This window comes from Sitophilus oryzae, unplaced genomic scaffold, assembly GCF_002938485.1.
Source record: "Sitophilus oryzae breed Bouriz unplaced genomic scaffold, Soryzae_2.0 scaffold_1111_pilon_pilon, whole genome shotgun sequence".
In the NCBI taxonomy this organism is placed as follows: domain Eukaryota; kingdom Metazoa; phylum Arthropoda; class Insecta; order Coleoptera; family Curculionidae; genus Sitophilus; species Sitophilus oryzae.
Window position 1 is genome coordinate 3,644,161 of NW_022145740.1, and position 21,982 is coordinate 3,666,142.

The window sequence follows — 21,982 nt, forward strand, 5'->3', positions numbered from 1 at the left end:
TGCGCATGTCTTACTTTTTTGCGTCACGCTGTTTGGATTGTGTCAACTGATTAAAAATCGGTTGATATGATTCAAGGGTCAACTAGGATTTAGTCTATATTCCTTAAATATTTTACTACTAGTTCTGTGACCAAAATTGTGCATACTTTATCTGTAATCTTTAGTATTTTTAACAGGCGCTGCAAATCAAACATTCTATCTATTTTATTTCGTCTGAATAAGGCGAACAAACTCACTCAGTAATAACGAGATATTTCTTATACTTTACTAAAATTACTTTCTATTTTGAGGTGAGACAAAAACAGAATTTACTGAAGTGGCAAAACGAATGTTGTGGAATAAAGACGCAAAAACATTCCCGCAACAAAAACAAGATGACTGAACTTTTAAGGTTTGACCTTTGCTTTGGAGGTGAACAGTTTTGTAAGACCGTATTCAATAATTTTTTTTTCAAAGAGAAAGTAAAATCTTTTTCTTTATAAAATTGATTTATTACTTTTTGTGACTTTTTTTTTATGCGTTTTTATAGCTTAACATATAGAGCTTAAATTACACATATAGTTGGGATTCTGTTTTCTATTTTCTTTTTGGGCAAATATTTATCGTATACTCTTAATCCATATTAGGACAGTTTTTGTGTGGACAATTTTTGATGACGAATATTCATTTTCTTTGGGGTCTTTATATACCTATAGGCCCCGCATGCTCGTTGTTTGTGGACAAATAATGCATAATTAAAAGAAATAATTGAAAAAATGTAAATTTGAAAAAAATGTTAATATAACATGTGAACAAAAATGTGTATTTCGTGGCAAATATTTAGCTTGTTTACCATAACAAATAATTTCTATTTCTATGTCCTTATATCTGCTCTGATTATATTCTTGAATCATTTATCAAATTTACAAATTAGAAGCATACGAAATGTTAATTTCTAAATAAATTTAGTTAGTTTATCACAATTTGCTTGGTATATTTGCATCTTCCATTTACGTTTGCATCTCCGTAAGTTTAATTCTCGCTTTAATATAAGTAATAAAGAGAATATTTTCTATGTTGACGCTTTCGACGCTTCCTAATTGTCTTTTGAGACGTATTTTGTTAATTTTAAGTTATTATTATCGTTAGTTGTCGTTTGTCGGTTGCTTTGCGCCTTCACGCCTTAGATTGAGACGCAATTAAATTTTACTCGAAGATCTCTCAATTATTCCAATGTTTTAAATAATAATCAGGCGACTTAAGGTTGTCGCCCACTAGACCGCTGCGCGACGCGGCGCTGGGAAGAGAATTTTTTCCGGCTGCGAAGGAACTGCGCCCACTATAGCGCGCTTTTGAAACGCGGCAACGCTATTTAGTTATAGTCGAAGTGTTTTTTACTTACTGTAGTTTAGTTTTTAAAGCAATGAGTTCAAGTACGGACGAAAGCGTATTTTTTGTGCTCTTCTAACAGAGGAAGAGGAAGAGGGGTGAGGAAAAGTTTGGACTCATACGATTAACAAAAAAAGAAGGAAGTTTGGAGAATTTTACCATCTTTTTCCAGATGTAATAAAAGACAAGATCATTTTTTTCAGTATTACAAAATATAAAGGAAACATTTTACGCACCCCTCAATTGAGGGTTTTAGAAGCAAAACACCGAGTATCTCTACTCATCATATTTTTTCAGAAGAGACATATTACTAATACTTATTTATTCTGATGTGTATATTAGTTATGAGGTGAAAAAACCCTGATCTTTTTTATATATTTAGGTAATTAGAATTTAAAAATTGGAGATTGTCACTTTTGTTAAAAAGTGGAGATTGCCGGTTTTACCTCTACACCCCTCAATTATATTAAATCTTTGATAGAACGGCATTTCGTCCATCTGTCTCTAGTGAGGGAAGACTTAAAAAAATATCATATTCCTTTATGAAAATCGATTTGCCTAATTTACCTTTAAAAATACAATTCTACCATTGATACGTATCACTAGTTCCTAGTCAAAAAGCCAACTAAAAAGACTCGAATGCAAAATTATTTCCCTTGTGAGTACGCACACTGCAACGCGCCAAAACGCGGGAGACGGAAAAAAGTTGCTAGAGAAGTCTTCCGACTTCTTGACGGAAATCCCGCGGCGCGCTTCTCCGCTGCGCGCTCTAATGTGCGTTGGTCCATTTAAGTACATGGCAAGCAGACAAAAGAAATTTCCACATGGCGCCGCGCCGCGTCGCGCTGCGGTCTAGTGGGCGACAACCTTTAACCGCCCCAAGATAGCCAATATTGTGGTTGAGTGGTCAGCGATATTTTTACTGTGGAGTTTTCAATGCATCCCTCAAGCCTATTTTTTAATGTAGTTTTTATGAAGGTCTTTTTTACCACGTTGATGTCCTGAGGAAGGAATAAATAAATTCCGAAAGATTGACAATTGTCAGTCGACACTACGGTCTGGTTATTATTATCTATACAATGATCTTTGTCAAAAATATGTTGAATGACAGTTGTGAATGACAGATAAATTGATTTATCTGCTCCTCCATATTTTAATTGAGCCAAATATTCTTCATCATCGAATTATTATTGATCTTCTAGTTTTTTAGTTTGCCCAACATATTTTTGATTACTATCCTTATTATTCTTATAGTCCGCTCGAGCTACCAAAATCCATGCGATTTTAGAAGGGGGCCTATTTTGTAATAATAATAATATCTCCCGTATATAGCGTTTAACGTCTTGGGAGTAGCAAGGTACAGCTTGTTATACTAGAGCCGTAAGGTATACAAAAAAGGTAATGTGGCTAGCACTACGCTTCAATCGCCTATATTACCTCAGGATTGTGAATCCCAAGTACTCATTTAAGGCCGAGTCGACTTAGGTACACAAAGTATTTTTAATTTAATAAAGATAGTCGGCTAATGAAATGCCGGCTGTGGGATTCGAACCCACGACCTTTGAATTGGTGGACGAGAGCTGTATCTATACGCTATCGGGTACCGGGTATATTTTTTATGATTCTAAATAATTTTTAAGGTGTTAACGTTGAAATTAAACGCGCAGGTCACTTCAAAAATGTTGGCATTTGATCGCTACATTAAATTATACCAGCAGAAAAAAAAACTAACTAACTCACTGGTCGTTTAGCTACTTACCGTTTCCGAGATACTTGTTTTTTTTTTTATTTTGGCAAAATTTCAACTTTAAATCGTTTTTACGGGTCCTTATAAAAATCCAGGAAACGAAAAATAGACCATGGGAGGCCGCCATCAGTCCTCTATCCGATGGTGCAAAAATAGCTTTTTAGAATTAAAGGGTTTGGTAGATACCTTAAGAAAAGTTGAAACAAAAAAAATTTCCGAAAATTATCTGGACCGAAATCGAGCTTTTTTCACTTATTCCGATATGAAAGACCCCTGGATCTGCATAGATCCACGCCCAAAAGAGCGTGTGTATCGATGAATATTAATTTTTAGGGGCCGGGCCTCTGAAACTAACAAATCATATTTAATAATATCTTAGGATTATATAACGTGATCAGAAAGGAAGCCAAAAATGCAGATATTCTGTAGGGCGTCCGAGTTAAACTCATTTTTGTTGTTTATAATATTTTATAAAAAAACTATTCAGGATGAGTTTACAAAACTGAAATTTAAGGTTAGTTTCTAAACTTCGTCTTATTATTATTTTTTAACTAATTAAAAGCCTGAGATACTAGGACCTTGCTAGAACTATCCGGCCTGCAAATAGGACACTCCTCTCGGCAAGATGAATATCAATGCTGAAACCGGATCCGCCTAAGCAGATTTGAGTCCGTTGTCCGAGTCTGAGTAAAGCTGCTAAAGGCTTGCTTAATCCCTGGCTTAACACGAGGACTACTTTGTTTACGCGGTACCCGAACCGCGGCCATATCATCACTGATATCAATAGATATGTCTTTCATCCTAGAGCCGTGCTAGAGCTTTGAAGAAAAAGATCCAGAGATATAAGATAATAAATAGATAATTATATACAGGGTGTCCCAATATTCCGTCGACATTGAATTACTACGTATTTTTGGAACCAAAATAAGTTATTTGCCCATAATTTACCTCTATACAAAAGTGCCCCAGTTCAGTATACTGGGTCCGGCATACATTCATTCGCCAACTAACAGAATCATATCAATTCTTTCTGATGTAGGATAAGTTTGCATTTTCGGCTAATTTCTGAGAATTTTTTTTGTTTTAACTGACACAAATTGATAACAAGTTGTTAAAGTTGGACTAATTAGACAGCTAAGTTGAAGTAACGTTAGACATATCACAGCCACCTAGATTTTATCAAATAATAAAGATCTTCTCAGATCAAATCATGTAAATGAAAATATCTAGGAAAATCTTTGTTTGAGGGGTACATGAAATCTCCATTGAATTGAAGACTCTATTTAAAATAAAAAATAATATGCTTTTAAAGGTGACCAATGTTCAATATTAATTTTGTCTCACCCTGTATAACTTTTTGGATGAAATTTTATTTTTTTAAAGTACAATAGTTAATTTAACTACATATTAGGCTATACTGGGTAAATTCCAATTTAGGTAGCTTTTATTGTAATTTAAAAATTGTTCTTTATTTCTAGAAAATGTTAAATATATGTCTAAAACCTTACATTTTAGTCATATACCTACTCTTATAAAATTCACCTTTATTTTTCTCCCAGAATCCAAAAATCAATTAATATATAGGGTGTTCCATTACAAAAAACACAACTTTGATATGTAACTTTTTTTGGGACTCCCGGAAGAACTCTCTATATTTTTAAAGAGTGTTCTGAATTAACCTACATATTCTCACAAAATTTCATTTCAATACAAACTATCGTTCTCCTTGGAGCCTCCGCGGTGTATGAGAGGCGCCACCCTGTACAAATAGCAGTTTTTAACGCAGTATTTGCAACACAAAAATATGTAATAATATATAATTTATATTATCATTTTTTATTGTTACAGCCTCCTGAGCTTCTTCGTCGATATCCGATACAGGACCACAAAGATTTTCCGATGCCGCTGGACATGGTCTACTTCTGCCAACCGGAAGGCTGTTCGTCCGTGGGACCGAAACGAACAGCTTTACGTGAGGCTTCATCTTTCGTTTTCACTCTCACCGATAAGGATTCGGGAAAGACGCGGTATGGCGTATGCGTCAACTTTTATCGATCGGTCGAGAAATCGACTGGATTGATTGGACTGACGAAAGCGCGGGCCAACACCGGCATGCGAAGGGATAGCTGGAGGAAAAGCATGGAGAAAAGCTCCGATTCGGCGTTTTCCAGGTAAATTAAGTTAACATTGAAAAAATGCAGCTTCCCACATTAAATTCCGGAAAATCAGCCCTCAATTTAAATTGTCCTTCATTTTTACTTATTTGCAATTAAGATATGTTTTACTAAGCTTGCTTATGATTAAATATGCAAATTCGTTCTTTTTATGCGATTTAATTACGATCTGATTAAATGGTATTTATAGTCCCGAAAAGGAAAGTAAATATTTAAATAAACTCTTTTATTTATGTCAGAAAGACTTCGAATGAGAAAACTGAGGTAAACAAAAGTATACAAAAAACTAAAGAAAATTTACTAGATCGCGAAGGGATTCAATATGACTGATTTAAATTTCAGTTTATTTAGTTGCGTTCTATTTTATTAATATGGTAAATTATCTCAATATCTGTGTTGGTGTTGTTTTACGTTCGTAAAATATGTAAGATGAAAAAATATAAATTAAAAATTTTGTCAGGTCAAATTACACCAAAAAATAAGAGTAAAGGTACATAAATTTACAAGCTGAAAATACGTGTAATTGTTCAAAACATAATTAAAAATAACATTTTAAAATTCCGAATCATTCCGGTGGAAAAAAAAAAATGCGAGGTCAAAGGTCAAAAATCTCGAAAAAAATTGTTTTTTTCGCGATTTTTAGGAAAACGGCAAGTTTTATCATAAAATTCTCTATAAAAATATATCAATACTTTTTTTCCTTAGAGCCACTGTTTCTGAGATATAACGAGTCGAGTTGTAATCGTCATAATATGCACACGTTTCCACGTTACCTATAAGCCTTTAAACAAGGCTATGAGGTAGTGTACTTAGCGCGTTTTAACGTGGTTTCTCCAGTAGGCCTATTCCACATGTCTATTGTGATTCTGTTTAATTGAAAACTATTGCAGAATAAAAGATATTAGTAAGGATTGGAAATTATAAAAGCGATGGAAATAAAAAAAATAAAAATTTACTAGTCCAATTCATAACCTTCAAATACATCTTGTTGTTCTTCGTGAATTTCTTTTCCTTCTTGATCTTCGTCTTGTTCGTTTACTTCATCCTGGATGAAAGTAAATTGGGTCAATAGTGATGCACCGCATATGTTTCTTCGTTGGTATCAAACGAATCCTCTACTATTGGTGATTCAATATCAGAACATAACCGGCCTTGACAATTTGTACATGCCAGAGAACAAAACAGTCCAGCCAGTTTTGCAAAGAGCCAAAATCATGTACTATTTTTACACGCAATAACTGGTTGTGCTACGACGACGTCTGCATTTTACAGGAGGGGTAAAACAACAGTCTTTAAAATGTTTGAAAAACAAGACTTAGTTCAATGTACTCAAAGATATTTAAACTCGGGAGATACAATGATCCATTCATAAAACGCTCTAAAGCTTCATCACACATTGGTTTGCGAAAATCAACGAGTGCAAGAGAGAATGGATAGAGAAGAGAGAAAACAAGACGAAGATCAATAAGAAGAAGAAGAAGAAGAAGATCAAAAAGAACAATAAGAATTATTTGAAGGCTATGAATCAGACTAGTAAATTTCTATTTTTCTTTATTTCCATCGCTTTTATAATTTCCAATCCATACTAATATCTTTTATTCTGCAATAGTTTTCAATTAAACAGAATCACAATAGACATGTGGAATAGGCCTACTGGAGAAACCACGTAAAAAAACGCGAAAGTACACTAACTCATAGGTGGCGTGGAAACGTGTGCATATTATGACGATTACAACTCTTTGACTCGTTATATCGCAGTAACTCCTTATAGCGGCTCTAAGGAAAAAAGTATTGGTATTACTGATACCAAAAATAACTAAGCTATGAAGATATAACCAGAAACTATGAAGATATAAAATGTCGTTTCGGGAGAGTTGAATATCCGGGAAAGTCGAGTTATTGAATGTTATTGCACCCAACAACGCCCTAATTACGCTCTCCTATATGCGTTAACATTTTTCCAGCAATTTTATTAACATTTGAAATTATCACAACACAACACGACGCGCGACGCCTAGTTCGAATTATTTTTCACTTATTTTTTACTACCCGAAACAGCGTTACATCACACAAACCTGGTACCTGAGTGTTTTAGTCTCAATAACTGCATTAACAAAAAACTAAAATACTTAAATATTATGACAAAACCATGATTTCAGTATTATTTTTTGTGATCAACATGAACTGTAACCGGGACGGCCATGGCCTAAAATAAAAGCAAAAATTTCTGATTTCTGCCGTATACAGCGGCGCGGTTGGAATCTTTTGAAATCAATTGAAATGTACCAAGCCTATATGGTTTCAACTTTAGTTTCAACAATTTAATGTCCTTCTTGGGATCTTAGCCGAACTGATTGTGTTTGGCCACGTCTCCGGTCATTCAAAACTGCTTCTGTTTGGAATAATTCATGTAGCAGGGTTTTAATCTTGAATATTTAAAACCTATAATGTTAATTTACCTCTCATAATATTTTCATATATACAGGGTGGCGCACCTCATTCGCCTCGGTTGATTATATGAAAACGGAAAGATGTAGAAACAAAATATATTATATGTGGGAAGGCAATGTGCATAGTTTAAAATTATTTTGAAATGTACAGGGTATGTCAGAAGTAAGATCCACACCAAAGTTATATTTTTTCTTATGGAACACCCAGTATTTTATGTCATATTTGGATCCTTGGACACAAAATAAGGCATTTATTGTAAGGGTTAAATATGTTTACAAGCTTTGGTTTGTGAGATATTTAAAGATATTTAAATATGCATGCTACAATAGAATAGATTATTAATACCCTGTACATTACTTTTCAGAATTAATTCTTGTGCTGAGTTTAAAGGTAGAGAAATAAACTTTACTGAAAAATGTTACTAGTTCCTTAAATTTATACAGGGGTACCAAAAACTGCTGATCAATTTTAAGGATTTATTTTATATAAAAACTTCGTTATTTCAAATAAAACACCTTGTATTTTTTTAAATAAATCGAAGCAGATTCAAATGCTCTTTTAAACTATATTAGGGTTGCCTGTACCTATCTAGCTTAGAATTTGAATAAAGAGCAATTTTTCAATAAAATGCCAACCAAGAGGGTTAGTATCGTCATGGCAAGTTTATAGTAAATAGTCAATACAATACTAGCTATTTTCAAAATCGAAATTGGTTTATAGACGTATTTAAATTTATACAAGTTTACTTTTATTTAAACGTCTGCTTCGATTTATTTAAAAAAATACAGGGTGTTTTTGGTTTGGACACTAAAAATTTGAAATAACGAAGTTTTTATATAAAATAAATCCTTAAAATAGATCAACAACTTTTGGTATCCCTGTATAAATTTAAGGAAGTTATAACATTTTTCAGTAATGTTAATTTCTCTACCGTTAAACTCAGCACAAGAATTAATTCTGAAAAGTAATGTACGGGTGTTAGTAATATAATTCTACAGTTAGTGTAATAATCTATTCTTTTGTAGCATGCATATTTAAATATCTTTAAATATCTCAAAAACCAAAGATTTTAAACATATTTAACCCTTATAATAAATGCCTTTTTTGGGCCCAAGAATCCCAAAATAAAATAAAATAGCGGGTGTTCCATAATAAAAAATATAACTTTGGTATGGATCGTAGTTCTGAAACACCCTGTATATTTCAAAGTAATTTTAAATTGTACACATTGCCTCCCCACATATACCCATAAAATATTTTGTTTCTTCATCTTTCCGTTTTCGTATAATCAACCGAAGCGAATGAGGTGCGCCATCCTGTATATACGAAAGCACATTTAAATCCTTTTTAGTGATTACAGGAGCAGTAATATCGGGCCAAGCGATTCGGAAAAAGATTATCCTCCGAGCAGAAGAGATTCGGAATCGACGGGACCCAATAATCTGCCACCTTCGAGACTTGCTGTCACCGGCAACGACTCTGAAAGCGGAGGAAGTCACTCGCCATCTCCTCGAGCGAGCAGAAGAAGACAGGTATTTAAAAATATTGTTTTAGTTTAAGGATTAATATACAATGGTGGCCCAATATTGCATGGACATAAAACTACTACGTATTTTTGGAATAAAAATAAGCTCATTGGACGCAATTTACCTCTACAAAAGTGCTTCCTTTGTTCGTTCTTCTTCTTGCGGTGCCGTGCCTGTCTTCAGGCGTTGGCGATCTCCATGACTATTTCGTGGAAGAGTTCTCTATCTTCTGCTGCATGAAACAGCCTCTCCACCCCCAGACCGGTCCAGTTCCGTATTTTTCTGAGCCATGCCAATTTCTTTCGACCTACCCATCTTCTACATTCGACTTTTTCTTGAATAATCAAACGAGGAATATAATATTTGGTGCCACGCATTATGTGTCTGAATTAGCTCACCTTTCTGGCCTTGATGGTGGTTAACAGTTCCCGATCTTTGTTTAGCTGTCCAAGAACTTCCTCGTTGCTTATATGTTCGGTCGAAGAAATTTTTAGAATTCTCCGGTAGCACCACATTTCAAAGGCTTTGTTCGTTAGGGGATATCAAACTTTAAAAAAATAAACACATTTTCTCATATATTTTATAACTGTTATTCCGAATTGAATAATATTTCGGGTGTCTATGTTTTGCTAAGTGCTTTAACATATGAATTTCACAAAAATCAGTACGGCAATGGTAAAAACTACCCCTACAGAAATTTTAGTATAAATATTTTTTAACTCGACGACCGATTTTTTCGAAAAATGGTTCTTCTAATATACATACCACATTTTTTGTCCCAGGCACTTATAGTAACTTTTACCCTCAAAATTTTATTCGAATCTAAAAGTTCGAATCGCTAAAAATGCTTGGAAGAAATTTATAATAAATCGAAAAAAAAAGAATTTAACCACCTGTAGCTACGAAGCAAAGCAGAATCGGACCCCCCTCTCTCTCTCTCTCTCTCTCTTTCAAGTTTTACTACGTTTTACAATAATAAAAAATATAACGAATTATTCACTTCCTAGATTTAAATATGTTACTGCAAAATCATTTATTTGATTTAATTATTTATTTGACAGTAGTTTTTTAAGTAAACTTTTAGACGGAGAGCTGGCTACATAAAAAACTTTATCATCGTTACATGGCTAATTTTTTGTGTGAAGTATCCTTTTATGCAGCCATTATGAAATGTCTGCCAGGGCGATCCCGGGGCTTAAAGCGGGGGCGGCCAATCGAAAGGGTGAAATTTTGACACTAAAAATATTATAAGGTGTTATAATATTATACACGTGTTATAATTGCGAAAATAGCTTTTATTTATTGTTAAGAAACGTGTAAAACTGTTGACAGATATTTTTTTCGTGGTTAAAATGCCGGCAGACAACCCGAAAGACGCATGAAATTTGACAAAAAAAAAATCATGGCATACATGCATGTCGATTGGTGGAATGTCATGTTTATTTATTTAAAAAGCCGTATGCAAAAGGACAACCAAAAAAATCTTGGCTCAATCAGCGGTATACAGTTATAAAAACGCGATATTACTCTATATGATGAATCTTGAGTAAGTGCAAATATTTTCAGACCTGGTAGATTTCGATAATAGAAACATATTTTCTTTTTACCGTTTTCCAAATATGTAAGTCCAAAATAACCGAGTTATTCAAATTTAAAAATTTAAAAAGAAATTGATTTATTTTTAAATAATTCTGTTTTTTTCTGTACTTGCATCAATTATTTTAGTGTTGTAGCCATAGAGTAAAGCCGTAAGCATGATAGGTTAAGAAATAATTATACCGTTGGCAAATTTGCGGTGAACAGGCAGTTCTAAAAAGTTTTCTAAGATATACAGGAAAATTTAAAAGTAATGCACGATTTTCTACATCTTTTTTTGCAAAAAAACTCATAGACGTGTTCCAGGGGTCGAAATATGTCACCCTTAAAAGTATTTTCACGTATTTAAGACTCACCCTGTATAAGCGTTTTCAGGAAACGCTGGCCACGTTATCAATTGAATCATAATACCTGTAAGTCTATATAAAAATTTTACGGTGCAGATATCGACTCAGAGGAAGACTCGTTTGTGAGGGCGGGGATCTGCAGTACGATGAGTCAGATACAAATAGTGAGACAGAATAGTAAATGTATGATATCTGTTTTGAAATAATAAAAAAATATATTTATAATATAATCGTGATGATTTATCTATACTTAAATGCAGAAGACAGCGAGCGTTCCCTGAAAGCGCTAGAGTAATATCGCGCTTTTTGTCTGCAGCTGATTTAGCCACGATATTTTTGTCTGCTCTTTTGCATACGGCTTTTAAAATAAATAAATACGACATTCCACCAATCGGCATGCATGTGTGACATTTTTTTTTCATTCTTCAAATTTCATTTTTTAATAATTTTTGAGATAATTTTTAAAATTTCATGCCTCTTTAGCGTTGTCTGTCGTTAACTTAATAATAAATAGAAGCTATTTTCGCAATTATTACAACTCGTGTACCTTATAATATTTTTAGTGTCCAAATTTCACCCTTTCGATTGGCCGCCCCCGCTTTAAGCACCGGGATCGCGCTGGCAGACATGATTTCATAATGGCTACACAAAAGGATACTTCACACAAAAAATTAGCCATGTAACGATGCTAAGGTTTTTTTATGTAGCCAGCTCTCTTAGACTATTTCACGAATAAGTGTTAACAATATTACTATTTGATTTTCTTGTTAAATGAACTATTTACAGAAAATATGTTATATATTTTACAAATATGCAATCGGTAGCATTTAATATCTCAAAAAAGCTATATTTGTACATATTTTTTTTAAACTTAAATCTAGATTATCACCAGACAACTTTTACAGTGACTTATTATTGAGCCAGGACTTTAATTGAAAAAGTTTAAACTACTTTTAGAGAGACAAGTTTTATCGTAGTCTCTCCTCTAAGGGATTCCAAGAATTTATTATTTGTAATCTGCTATATAGTTTAATCTCATTATCCAATTTAATTATATTCTTAAATGTTTATTCTGAAATTAATTAAATTAAAATCATGTTTTATTTTCTTAATTATTTCTTTTGGCTATTTAGTTTAAGAAAAAATAGATGTGCAGATATTATCTGTGATATTATATTGACATTATTATACATTCTACAGGTTTTAATATAATTATTGATGTATATTATAACAGTGTATTTTTATAACTCTGCTTGAAGACGTTTTTAATTTTCTAGAGTTTAATGTTTTTAAGTTTCTAGAAATAGAAAATATAAAGATTGGTTATTTTGGCTTGTTAATCTATTACAGCGGGATTTTTCGTTTAAAAATAAATAATAATTAATATTATAGTATCGCCCAGTGATTAGAAAATACTCCAATCAGGTTTTCTCTTTGAGGCTTTTGCTTTGGTCTTTTTTACAATTTTGTAAGCTTATTTAAGCCGGAAATATTTAAAAAATGGACATACTCAGACAGTGTGATTCAAGTACCTATTTCTGCTGTTTTCTATTCACGATGATTTTTAAAGAATGTCCATTAAAAAAATACTATGAAGCCCTTTTGAATATGACCATTTTTAGATTAGTTCTTGTGCATTTAAAACAAGCTTAATATAAAAAAAATATAAAACAGTCAAAACTTAATTTTAGTCAAAATTAGATGTTGGATATTTTGAAACTATTTCAAATATCAACGCCTTTATTTTATAATATAAGTAGATATAGTTTTTACAATATTCTTTTTGAGTAATATATATTTCCAGGTCGATATTTATACAGGTTGTTAATTTGTTTATTACTTGCGGCAAGAGCTTTATGGTTGAAATATGGCAACCTCGGCCCGCTCGTCGCTGACGACGCGACGCGACGGGACGGGTCGGCAGAAAAATCAATAATGCATGCGTTCCCAATAAGCAGTGTTGCCATTCTGTTCCTCTATAAGTAACTGTCGAGTTAACAACCTGTATATCGATTTTCTGTTTTAAAATGATTGTGTTTTCAGCTGCACCACAAATTTTATTCCATAAATTTATTAAAATAGTTAGACCAATTTTTATTGTAGATAGGCTGTCACGTTAATTGGCTGATAAAAAAAGATTGACAAATCATGTATGCTGATATCAAAAAACTAAAAATTATTTGATAAATATCCATTTTAGATATAAGAAATGTTTAACAAAACAGAGATAAAAACGGTGTTGACTTATGATATAATATACAGGAATAAGATATTAAGTATACAGGACACAGATATTAATTCAAAATTGTGAAATAGGTAGATATATAAATCTTAAAGCCGTGTTTCAGCTAGCCGCGTTTAGCAGAATGCTTGCTAATGCACGTGAACGCTGCTGCACGCTGCGAACACGTAGCTTATGACTAAATGCGTGTTTGTCTGCTCTCGAGCGTTCGCGATCTTTTTCCATCAAGTGTTGGTACCTCAAAGGGAACGCACGACGTGCATAGTTTGGTCGGGTCTCATTTACATTTGGGCGCTCGTCTGCGATTCTTATTTTTTACTGATCATTTTGACAATAAACGACGTGGTAATTGATTGGAATCGTGAAAAATATTTACAACTAATTGTTTACACAAAGAAAATATTTTATAATTTTAATTTTATTGTGGGTTCAGTGTGAATGACTATGTAGCTAGATTTAATATAATTCTTTTTTATTAATAAAGATTTTTTTAAAGATCGGAATTACAGGACTCTGCAATTAAAAATTACTACTTGTTATAATAATTATACCAAGTGTTTCTCAAAAGTGGCTCAACTCTATAACTTTTTTATTTTTTCAGATAAAAAACGGGTGGTAGGTATATGACAACTTTTGACATTTTTGCTTAAAAAATATTGTATTTTAAATCTCAATTCTAGAGTGCTCCCTGTATTAAAAACACTAATTTTTAATCAAGAAACCTTCGACAAATAGATTTGATGGTTTAATTGTTTTCATGTCTTGTCGTGGCAGGTAATATAGGCAAATAAATGTCAAAAGTTCACATAATATGATATGGCTTTCTATTCAGTGTTATTTTCTATCAAATAAAGTAAAAAAATACAATATAATAAAAAGTGGTAGTTATTTCCGGTTAAACAGGAAGTGACCGAAAACAACTGAATACGTCAATCAATACTGATTTATGTTATAATATATACTAACACACCAAATCTCGTTTTTTTATCTGAAAAAAATAAAAAAAGTTATAGGGGTGAGCCAATTTTGAGAAATACCCAGTATTTAGTATCATAAGTCATCACGTGGTAGGTTCTATTTAGAAATATTGTCAGTTGCCGGTTTATTAGAAATGCAACAAAAAATACAATTTTGACTTTTTTTGATTTTTTTTATTGTAGGATTAGTGGACTTGTTGAATATTTTATGAACACCTCAACTTATATACTCAATCTTTAATACTTAGTGTTAAAGTTTATGCAAATTGTTGCAAATTACAATGTGGTGATGAAATATACGTGAGCAAATAGGAATTCCACATAAAGGAGAACAGAGGCGATATTGTTTTAATATTATACATATTATATTCGCCAGTATTCTGTTCAGCGCTCAGTGCTGTCCGGCTAGCTTGGATGCAGCTTTATGTAAAAGCGACAGAGCGCAAGAAACCTACAGCATTCCTTTTAAGAAACAATAATACATTAGGGTAAAAATCACCCTTGTAGAACTATAGAAATATTAAGGGCTGGCAAAGGTTAGTCTTGGGTCGAGATTTCCGTATGTGAGAAGAGTACAATGCGTTTATAATGTACTGAACAAAGAGAGGACAGTAAACACGTTGCCAAACGTTTGAAATAAACCGAGAAACTGTGCCCATCGCTAAGAGACGTGGAAGGAAATATAGCAGATTTGTTGCAGTTGACCGGTCGACCCAATCAATACCTCTGTCAGTACTTAGAGTTCTAGGGAAATGTGTACGTCATGCGTTCAACTTCACCATTTAATTATGTCTCGTGATACTTAATTTGTTTATTTCTTAACGAGTCGTTGGAATTTTCCCTATAGCTTGAATTTTTTTAAGTGCAAGCTAGAAACACTTGCATTTTTGGTAAAAATAAGTGGAATTGAGTGGGTGTTCGATAGTGGTCGCGCTGTTAGAACTCTCAATTAAAAATCGATATCTCGAAATCTATTAGAAATAATAGATTGTAGTTTTTTCAAGAACTTTGTTAATATTTCTGCTGTATTTTCTTTGTTGCAGACAGTAGGTGAAAATCTTTATCAATAAAAAAATTACACGATTGCTGAAAATTGCTATGCTCTAAAAGTAAATGGATGGATTGTTTACAATTTTTGAATGGATAAAAACAACCTTATCGAATTTTTCTTATGTAAACATATTGTAAAATATCCGATCTTGAAAATAAAAAAAAGTTTCAATATCTAAAGTGGTTCTTGAGTTATGGCCTGTTATGTGTTAGAAAGTTGAGTTTTTAAATTATCGCGATTACTGACGTTTTCGCGTTATAAAAAAAATACACCATAGCGATATCCTTATAATTCCATTTTAGATGGTCAAAAACATGTCTAATGATTTTATCTAGTTATCTCTTGAAAAAAAAAGTTTTTTAAAAATAAGCGGTTTGCGATCGTGATTTTACTTTACTTGATGGGAAAGGCGTATCGGCAACGCCGCAACAGCACACCGTCGCGTGTCGCGTCGGTCGGTCGCATTTCTCTCACTCCGACTTAGTAAGATCCCTATGCGATTTACTTCCACACATGTAAATGCCGACCCAAAAGTAACAGTTGCCAGCACGGTATATATATATATATATATATATATATATATATATATATATATATATATATATATATATATATATATGTATACTATGCTATATATATATATATATATATATATATATATATATATATATATATATATATATATATATATATGTGTATGTGCTGACATTTTTCGCATATTTTATCAAACAATGGATTATTCTATATAGTATTATTTTTTTATTAAAAGTTATAAGTAGAAATAGTTAACATATTCATGAAGTCTATTCAAAGCGTTCTTATTTTCAGTTGTACCTCTAATGTTTTTGACTGATTTTTTTATTAATTTTCAGAGAATACGAAATCACTCTTTGACTTCGCTCTGCATCTTATCTCATCACCCATTTTTCACGATGTTCAGAGAGTGCCTCTACATTTTAAAGAAACTAATTGACGCTTGCAATGAGTCGTCAAACCCTAGGCGAGTAGGCGGATCGAAGCTGACTTGCAGGTAATTAATTAAGTTTATTTAAAGCGTATCGAATAAATTGCTAAGTGAACTGTGTTGACGAAGTTCTTATTTTTTATACCTTTTAACGATTTTAATAATTTAATTTAAGATTTTGTATCACATAGCAAGACTTTGTCCCCTTTTACCTTTAGTCACAAGTAAATTATGTTTTTTGACATTTTTTGTTGTCTATTGACATCTTTTCCTACTTCGAGATCAGTGGTGCAACTAGGGGGGGGGCTTAGCCCCCCTCCAGATGATTTATGCGGGTTGTATAAAATTGGTTTTAACCTCAAATCAATATTACCTTATAGTGACCTAAGCCATCCCAAGGCTCTAAAAGCCTGTGTCTAGTTGCGCCCCTGTTCGAGATAAAGCCAGATTGATTTTTATTTATAAAACTTCATCAAATGTAAAATGATAATTTCGTTTTGGTTAGAATCGAATAAAATTCCATTAAATTAATTTACTTAATGGATATACTGCAATCCCTAAAGACCACGAGATGGTTTAATTGGCCGATATAATCGTAAAAAGTTAGTGCGCATTTAGAATTAATATATCTATTTTTTTTATTATGATGTTAGTATTATTATGCAAACTAAAAAAGAAAATTGAAAGTTTTTTACATTATACATTAAGTTTTTTATTATATATTACTTTATCAGTCTACATTACACTGGAACTAGAATAGTTTTCAAAGTATATTAAAACTTCTTACTCATTTATTTCAGCATAACAGTCTAACAGATAGAACTACCCATTTATTAGACATATAATAAACAAAGTAACAATTGATAAGCTAAGATAATAGCTAACAATTAAATATACTACAGTCACACTTACATAACAGAAACTCGAAATTAAAGTTTTAAAATATTCTAAGAGAATCTAAAGAATAATATAAGAATAGAAAATAAAGTTATAGAAAATAAAAAAAAAAAAAATAAAGCCGGTTTGCGATCTACGAGCGGTACCTACTGCACAAGTGTCATATGAAAAAATGTTCAAATCAGTGGACAATTTATGTAGGTAGCTAGAAATTTCTTTATAGCTGGTTAGCAGTATTGTCTCGCAATTATTAAAATTCCTAACTAGTTTAAATAAAAACAGTAAACACAGGTAACATCGTCTTTGTGTTAAAATTTGACACTGGAACCTTTGTAATAATAAGTTGTTATAGTAGCCACGAGCAGGTTAAGTGCCATCGATTTAAAAAAAATAAAGATATTTTTTATTTAAGATATCTTCGTTCAACACCTTCGAGTGCACTGAAATATTCAGTATAGAAGGGGTTTCCGATTATACATCCGTACTGGAGCCTAAATCGTACATAAGCAAAATACCAAGTATTGAGAGAATGGATGGTATACAAATGCTTGCATGTTCTAAAAATAAATCCTAGCACGGACAGTGAAGATTTCTTGATAGTGCGCATATGTATGTTAAAACTTAGTTTACCATTGAAGTACACACCCAGGTCTTTAAATAAATCAATACGATTCAATGGTATAGACTGCAATGTGTACTGAAATACAATCTGATTTTTTTTTAGCGTGAAAGATAGAGCTTTATATTTATTTATGTTTACCGACAATTTATTTGTCAGACATCACTTTTACTGCATTCAGATCCTTTTACAACTCTATACAATCATTTGTTGTATCAACAGTCGTCAGCGTAAAGTAAAGCATTACTGCTCAGTTGAAGTGTGATATCGTTAATAAATAATAAAAACAATAAGGGGGCTACGTTGCTGTTTTGACGCACTACACTAGTAGCTTCGAATGAAGGAGATACATGTCCTCTATGCACTACAAAAAGAAAGCGATTAGAAATATAAAACTGGAAAAATAATCATTAAGGTTCTGAATTGTCAGAATCCAATAGTGGATAGCTTGTTGGGGAGGAACTGATGATCAATGCGATCAAAAACCTTGGAGAAATCTGTATATATGGTGTCACTCCGCTTACGGCTGTTTAGTGCCTTACTCGTGTGTTGTATAAAGCTTGCTAAATTAGTGATGGTAACTCTGGCGAAAAAAAACCGTGTTAGATATAATAAAATAATAATTAATATTATATTTATTAAAAAAGTTTGTAGTATATGGTAATTTCGTAATTCTCAATTAAATTTGCTCTACCGTTGTTGAATATTTGTATAGTTTTGTATAATATATTTTCGTATTTTTTTTATATTTCGTTTTTTTTTGTAATGAGTATATGAATTTTTTACTTAACATTATTTGTTCAGTATTTCTCTCTTCAGAAATTAAAATATAAAAATCAGTTATTTCCATGGGTCTACAGCAATCTGAATAGTGGACAACCAAAAACTAAAAATTATTGTCTGCTATTTATATATAATTTATGTTTATTTTTTTTTAATTGTTGAATATCAAAATTCAATTAATTACTTTCCTTATAATATTGTTATCTTTTACACATGATTACTATAGTAGAAGAAGAAGAGCAGTTTCACTCTCCCAAATATTTTCTGCTAGCCGACAAATATTGGCAGATTGTTGGAAGCATGCAGAGCGATTCAGCTTCAGTTGAGGCAGGGCTACTCTACAACTGAGGGGGTGCCTACTCGAGCGTATCATCGGAGAAACAAAAAACATCAATATTTCACGTTTGCGGCATGGAACGTCCGTACTCTAATGGACAAGATAAATTCAAATCGACCAGAGAGACGAACAGCACTGGTCTCACAGGAACTCCACCGACTAAATATAGATGTTGCCGCTCTTAGCGAAACTCGCTTCGCGGATGAGGGTAGTATCACTGGGGAGCATTACACCTTCTTTTGGAAAGGTCACCCCGCAACACACAGGAGAATTCATGGCGTTGGCATTGCAATCAAAAACGAAATCGCCACCAAATTAACAGAAGTGCCTATTGGTGTCTCCAAATGTCTTATGACCCTAAGGTACACCATATCAGATAAATCTTACGTCAACATTATTAGTGCCTACGCTCTAGTGATGTAAACTTTAGTTACTTATATAGACTCGTAACTACTAGTTACTTTTGGTAATAGGACTCGTTACTTTGGACTCGTTACTTTAGTTACTTTAGTTACTTGTTACTTTGGTACCTAGTATCGTTACTTTATAATCGTTGTTTTGTGTACAGGTTGGAAGACTTGGTCTTGACTTGGAACTTCGTTACTTATTGTGAGCGGCGATCTTCGTTGCGTGTTCGGTTTTACCTATGAGGGGCTTCTACTTACTTCTAGTGTAAGGGCTTAATAAAATAATTTCAATACTCGGTATTCAAGTACTGAATAATATGTTTTTAATAATACGTATAATATTTTTATAATGATATGTTATGACTATGTATTAATAAAATTAAAAATAAAAGAAAACCAAATCAAACAAAGAAAATATGTGTATAATATAAAGTATTTTTTTTCTCTGTCTCTTTGTATTTTATATTAATAATTATGCAAAAATTAAAGAGTAAAAATAAAAAAATGATATATTTTTGATAAAATTTAAAAATATTAAAAAAATGCCTATTCCCCTGTGACGGATTCATCTCTTCAAAACAGTCCTTTGGATTAACGCCCCAGCAGTGTTTACTAAAAATTACTATTTTTATTTTGTAGATTTTCTTACAGTGTAAGTGGCGAAATTATAACGTGAGTTTATTTTCCCAATAATATTTCTTTTAATTTCTTTTATTTTTCTTTTTTTTAATATCTATTCTTTTGAAGAGGAAAAATATTTGCTCTCCTTTTTCAGATGTTAACATTTTTTGTGAGTAACGTGAATCCATTTTTAATTAATAGGTATCTAAGACATATTAATCTAAATAAACAATTCTATTCTTCGCCCACCGATAAATCAAAAAATAAAATACACTCTACCCCTAAATAATATCTTATATTACTTATTTCAACTAAAATTGAAAAAACGTGCGGAATTACCTAAATAAAAAGCGACAACAAACGGCAAAGGGACAGACCGCCGCTACGTCGGCATGAGCCAATCATAATAATTGTAATAAAAATATCACACATTTGCCATCCAAAACACCGGCCGGCGTCAAATCAACACTTTAAACATAAACATATTGACAACAACTAGACCTACGTCGTAGCAAGGAATACTTCAGTATCAAATTTCGAGTCCTCGGTTCGTTCATTTCCAGGAATTACGATTACTGCTAGCGCAAAAGTAACGAATTAGTTTAGTAACGAGTAACTAAATTCAAACGGTAAGCGTTACTTCGAGTCCTCGTAAAGTAACTGTTACTTTGTAACGATTACTTAGAATTTTTACATCACTACTACGCTCCCACCCTAGACGCTAAAATTGAGGATAAGGATAAATTTTACCAAGCTCTACAAAATGCTCTCCAACGAATTCCAAAGCACGAACGAATCATTTTGCTAGGTGACTTTAATGCTCGTGTCGGTAGACAACAGGAAATATGGCCTGACGTATTGGAAAAACATGGAATAGGAAACGTAAATAGCAATGGTGAACGTTTATTAACAACATGCATAGAGTATAATCTATGCATCACCAATACGTGGTTCATGTTGAAGGACAAGTTTAAAGGTACCTGGAAACATCCCAAATCAGGTCACTGGCATCAATTGGACCACGTAATCGTTCGAAGGACGCATCTAAAAGATGTCAGACTTACAAAAGCCAGAAAGATGCCGAATGCGGCACTGACCATCGACTTTTAATTTCAAAAATGAAAATCCAGTTAAAACCCAAACATCCACACTGTAGAAAGCAAAACAACATAACCAGATTGAACGTACGGGGTCTAGAGACCAAAAATACCGCCGACGCCCTCCGGGAAGCCATCAAAGAATCACTTCCACCGCTAACTTCAGTCTTAATCTTGGAAGCTGAACAAGGCTGGACATAATTAAGGGATGCGATTCATAAAACTAGCGAAGCAGTACTGGGAAAGTCCACCAAAAAGAAACAACCAGACTGGTTTAATACAACGCGAATATAGTGTATATATTTAAGAACAAAGGAAGTGCATCAGACTGTGGAAATTACCGGGGAATTTCACTATTGGCTATCGGAGGAAAAATTCTTGCAAAAATTATGTCAAATCGCCTGCAACCACATATAGAAAAAATCCTTCCAGAATCGCAAACGGGTTTTCGCACCAACCGTGGCACCGTCGATTCCATATTTTCCATCCGCCAACTACAAGAAAAAGTAAAAGAGCAGCAGTCTAAACTTTATGTTGCATTCATCGATCTAACAAAAGCCTTCGACTCTGTGAACAGAGATGCACTTTGGGCAATTATGAAAAAGTTCGGTGTACCCAACAAATTTCTTACAGTCTGTAAAACCCTCCATCATAACAACCAGTCAAGAGTGTCACATCATGGATCACTGAGCGATCCCTTCCTGATAAGTACAGGAGTTAGGCAGGGATGTGTCTTAGCGCCTCTCCTATTCAACATATTCAGGGCAGCGCTCTCCAT

At 32.9% G+C, this 21,982-nt stretch overlaps 1 protein-coding gene across 10 annotated transcripts in view; it reads left to right on the forward strand.

Annotated features, from left to right (window-relative positions):
- The window catches only part of LOC115882167 (MAP kinase-activating death domain protein), a 121,683-nt gene that overhangs the window by 29,424 nt on the left and 70,277 nt on the right, over positions 1-21,982 (forward strand). For all 10 annotated transcript variants that reach the window (XM_030900051.1, XM_030900059.1, XM_030900077.1 and 7 more), the window contains exons 2-4: positions 4,964-5,286; positions 9,092-9,272; positions 16,352-16,509. In XM_030900051.1, the coding sequence (XP_030755911.1) occupies positions 4,964-5,286; positions 9,092-9,272; positions 16,352-16,509 (662 nt within the window). The remainder of the gene's footprint in view (positions 1-4,963; positions 5,287-9,091; positions 9,273-16,351; positions 16,510-21,982) is intronic.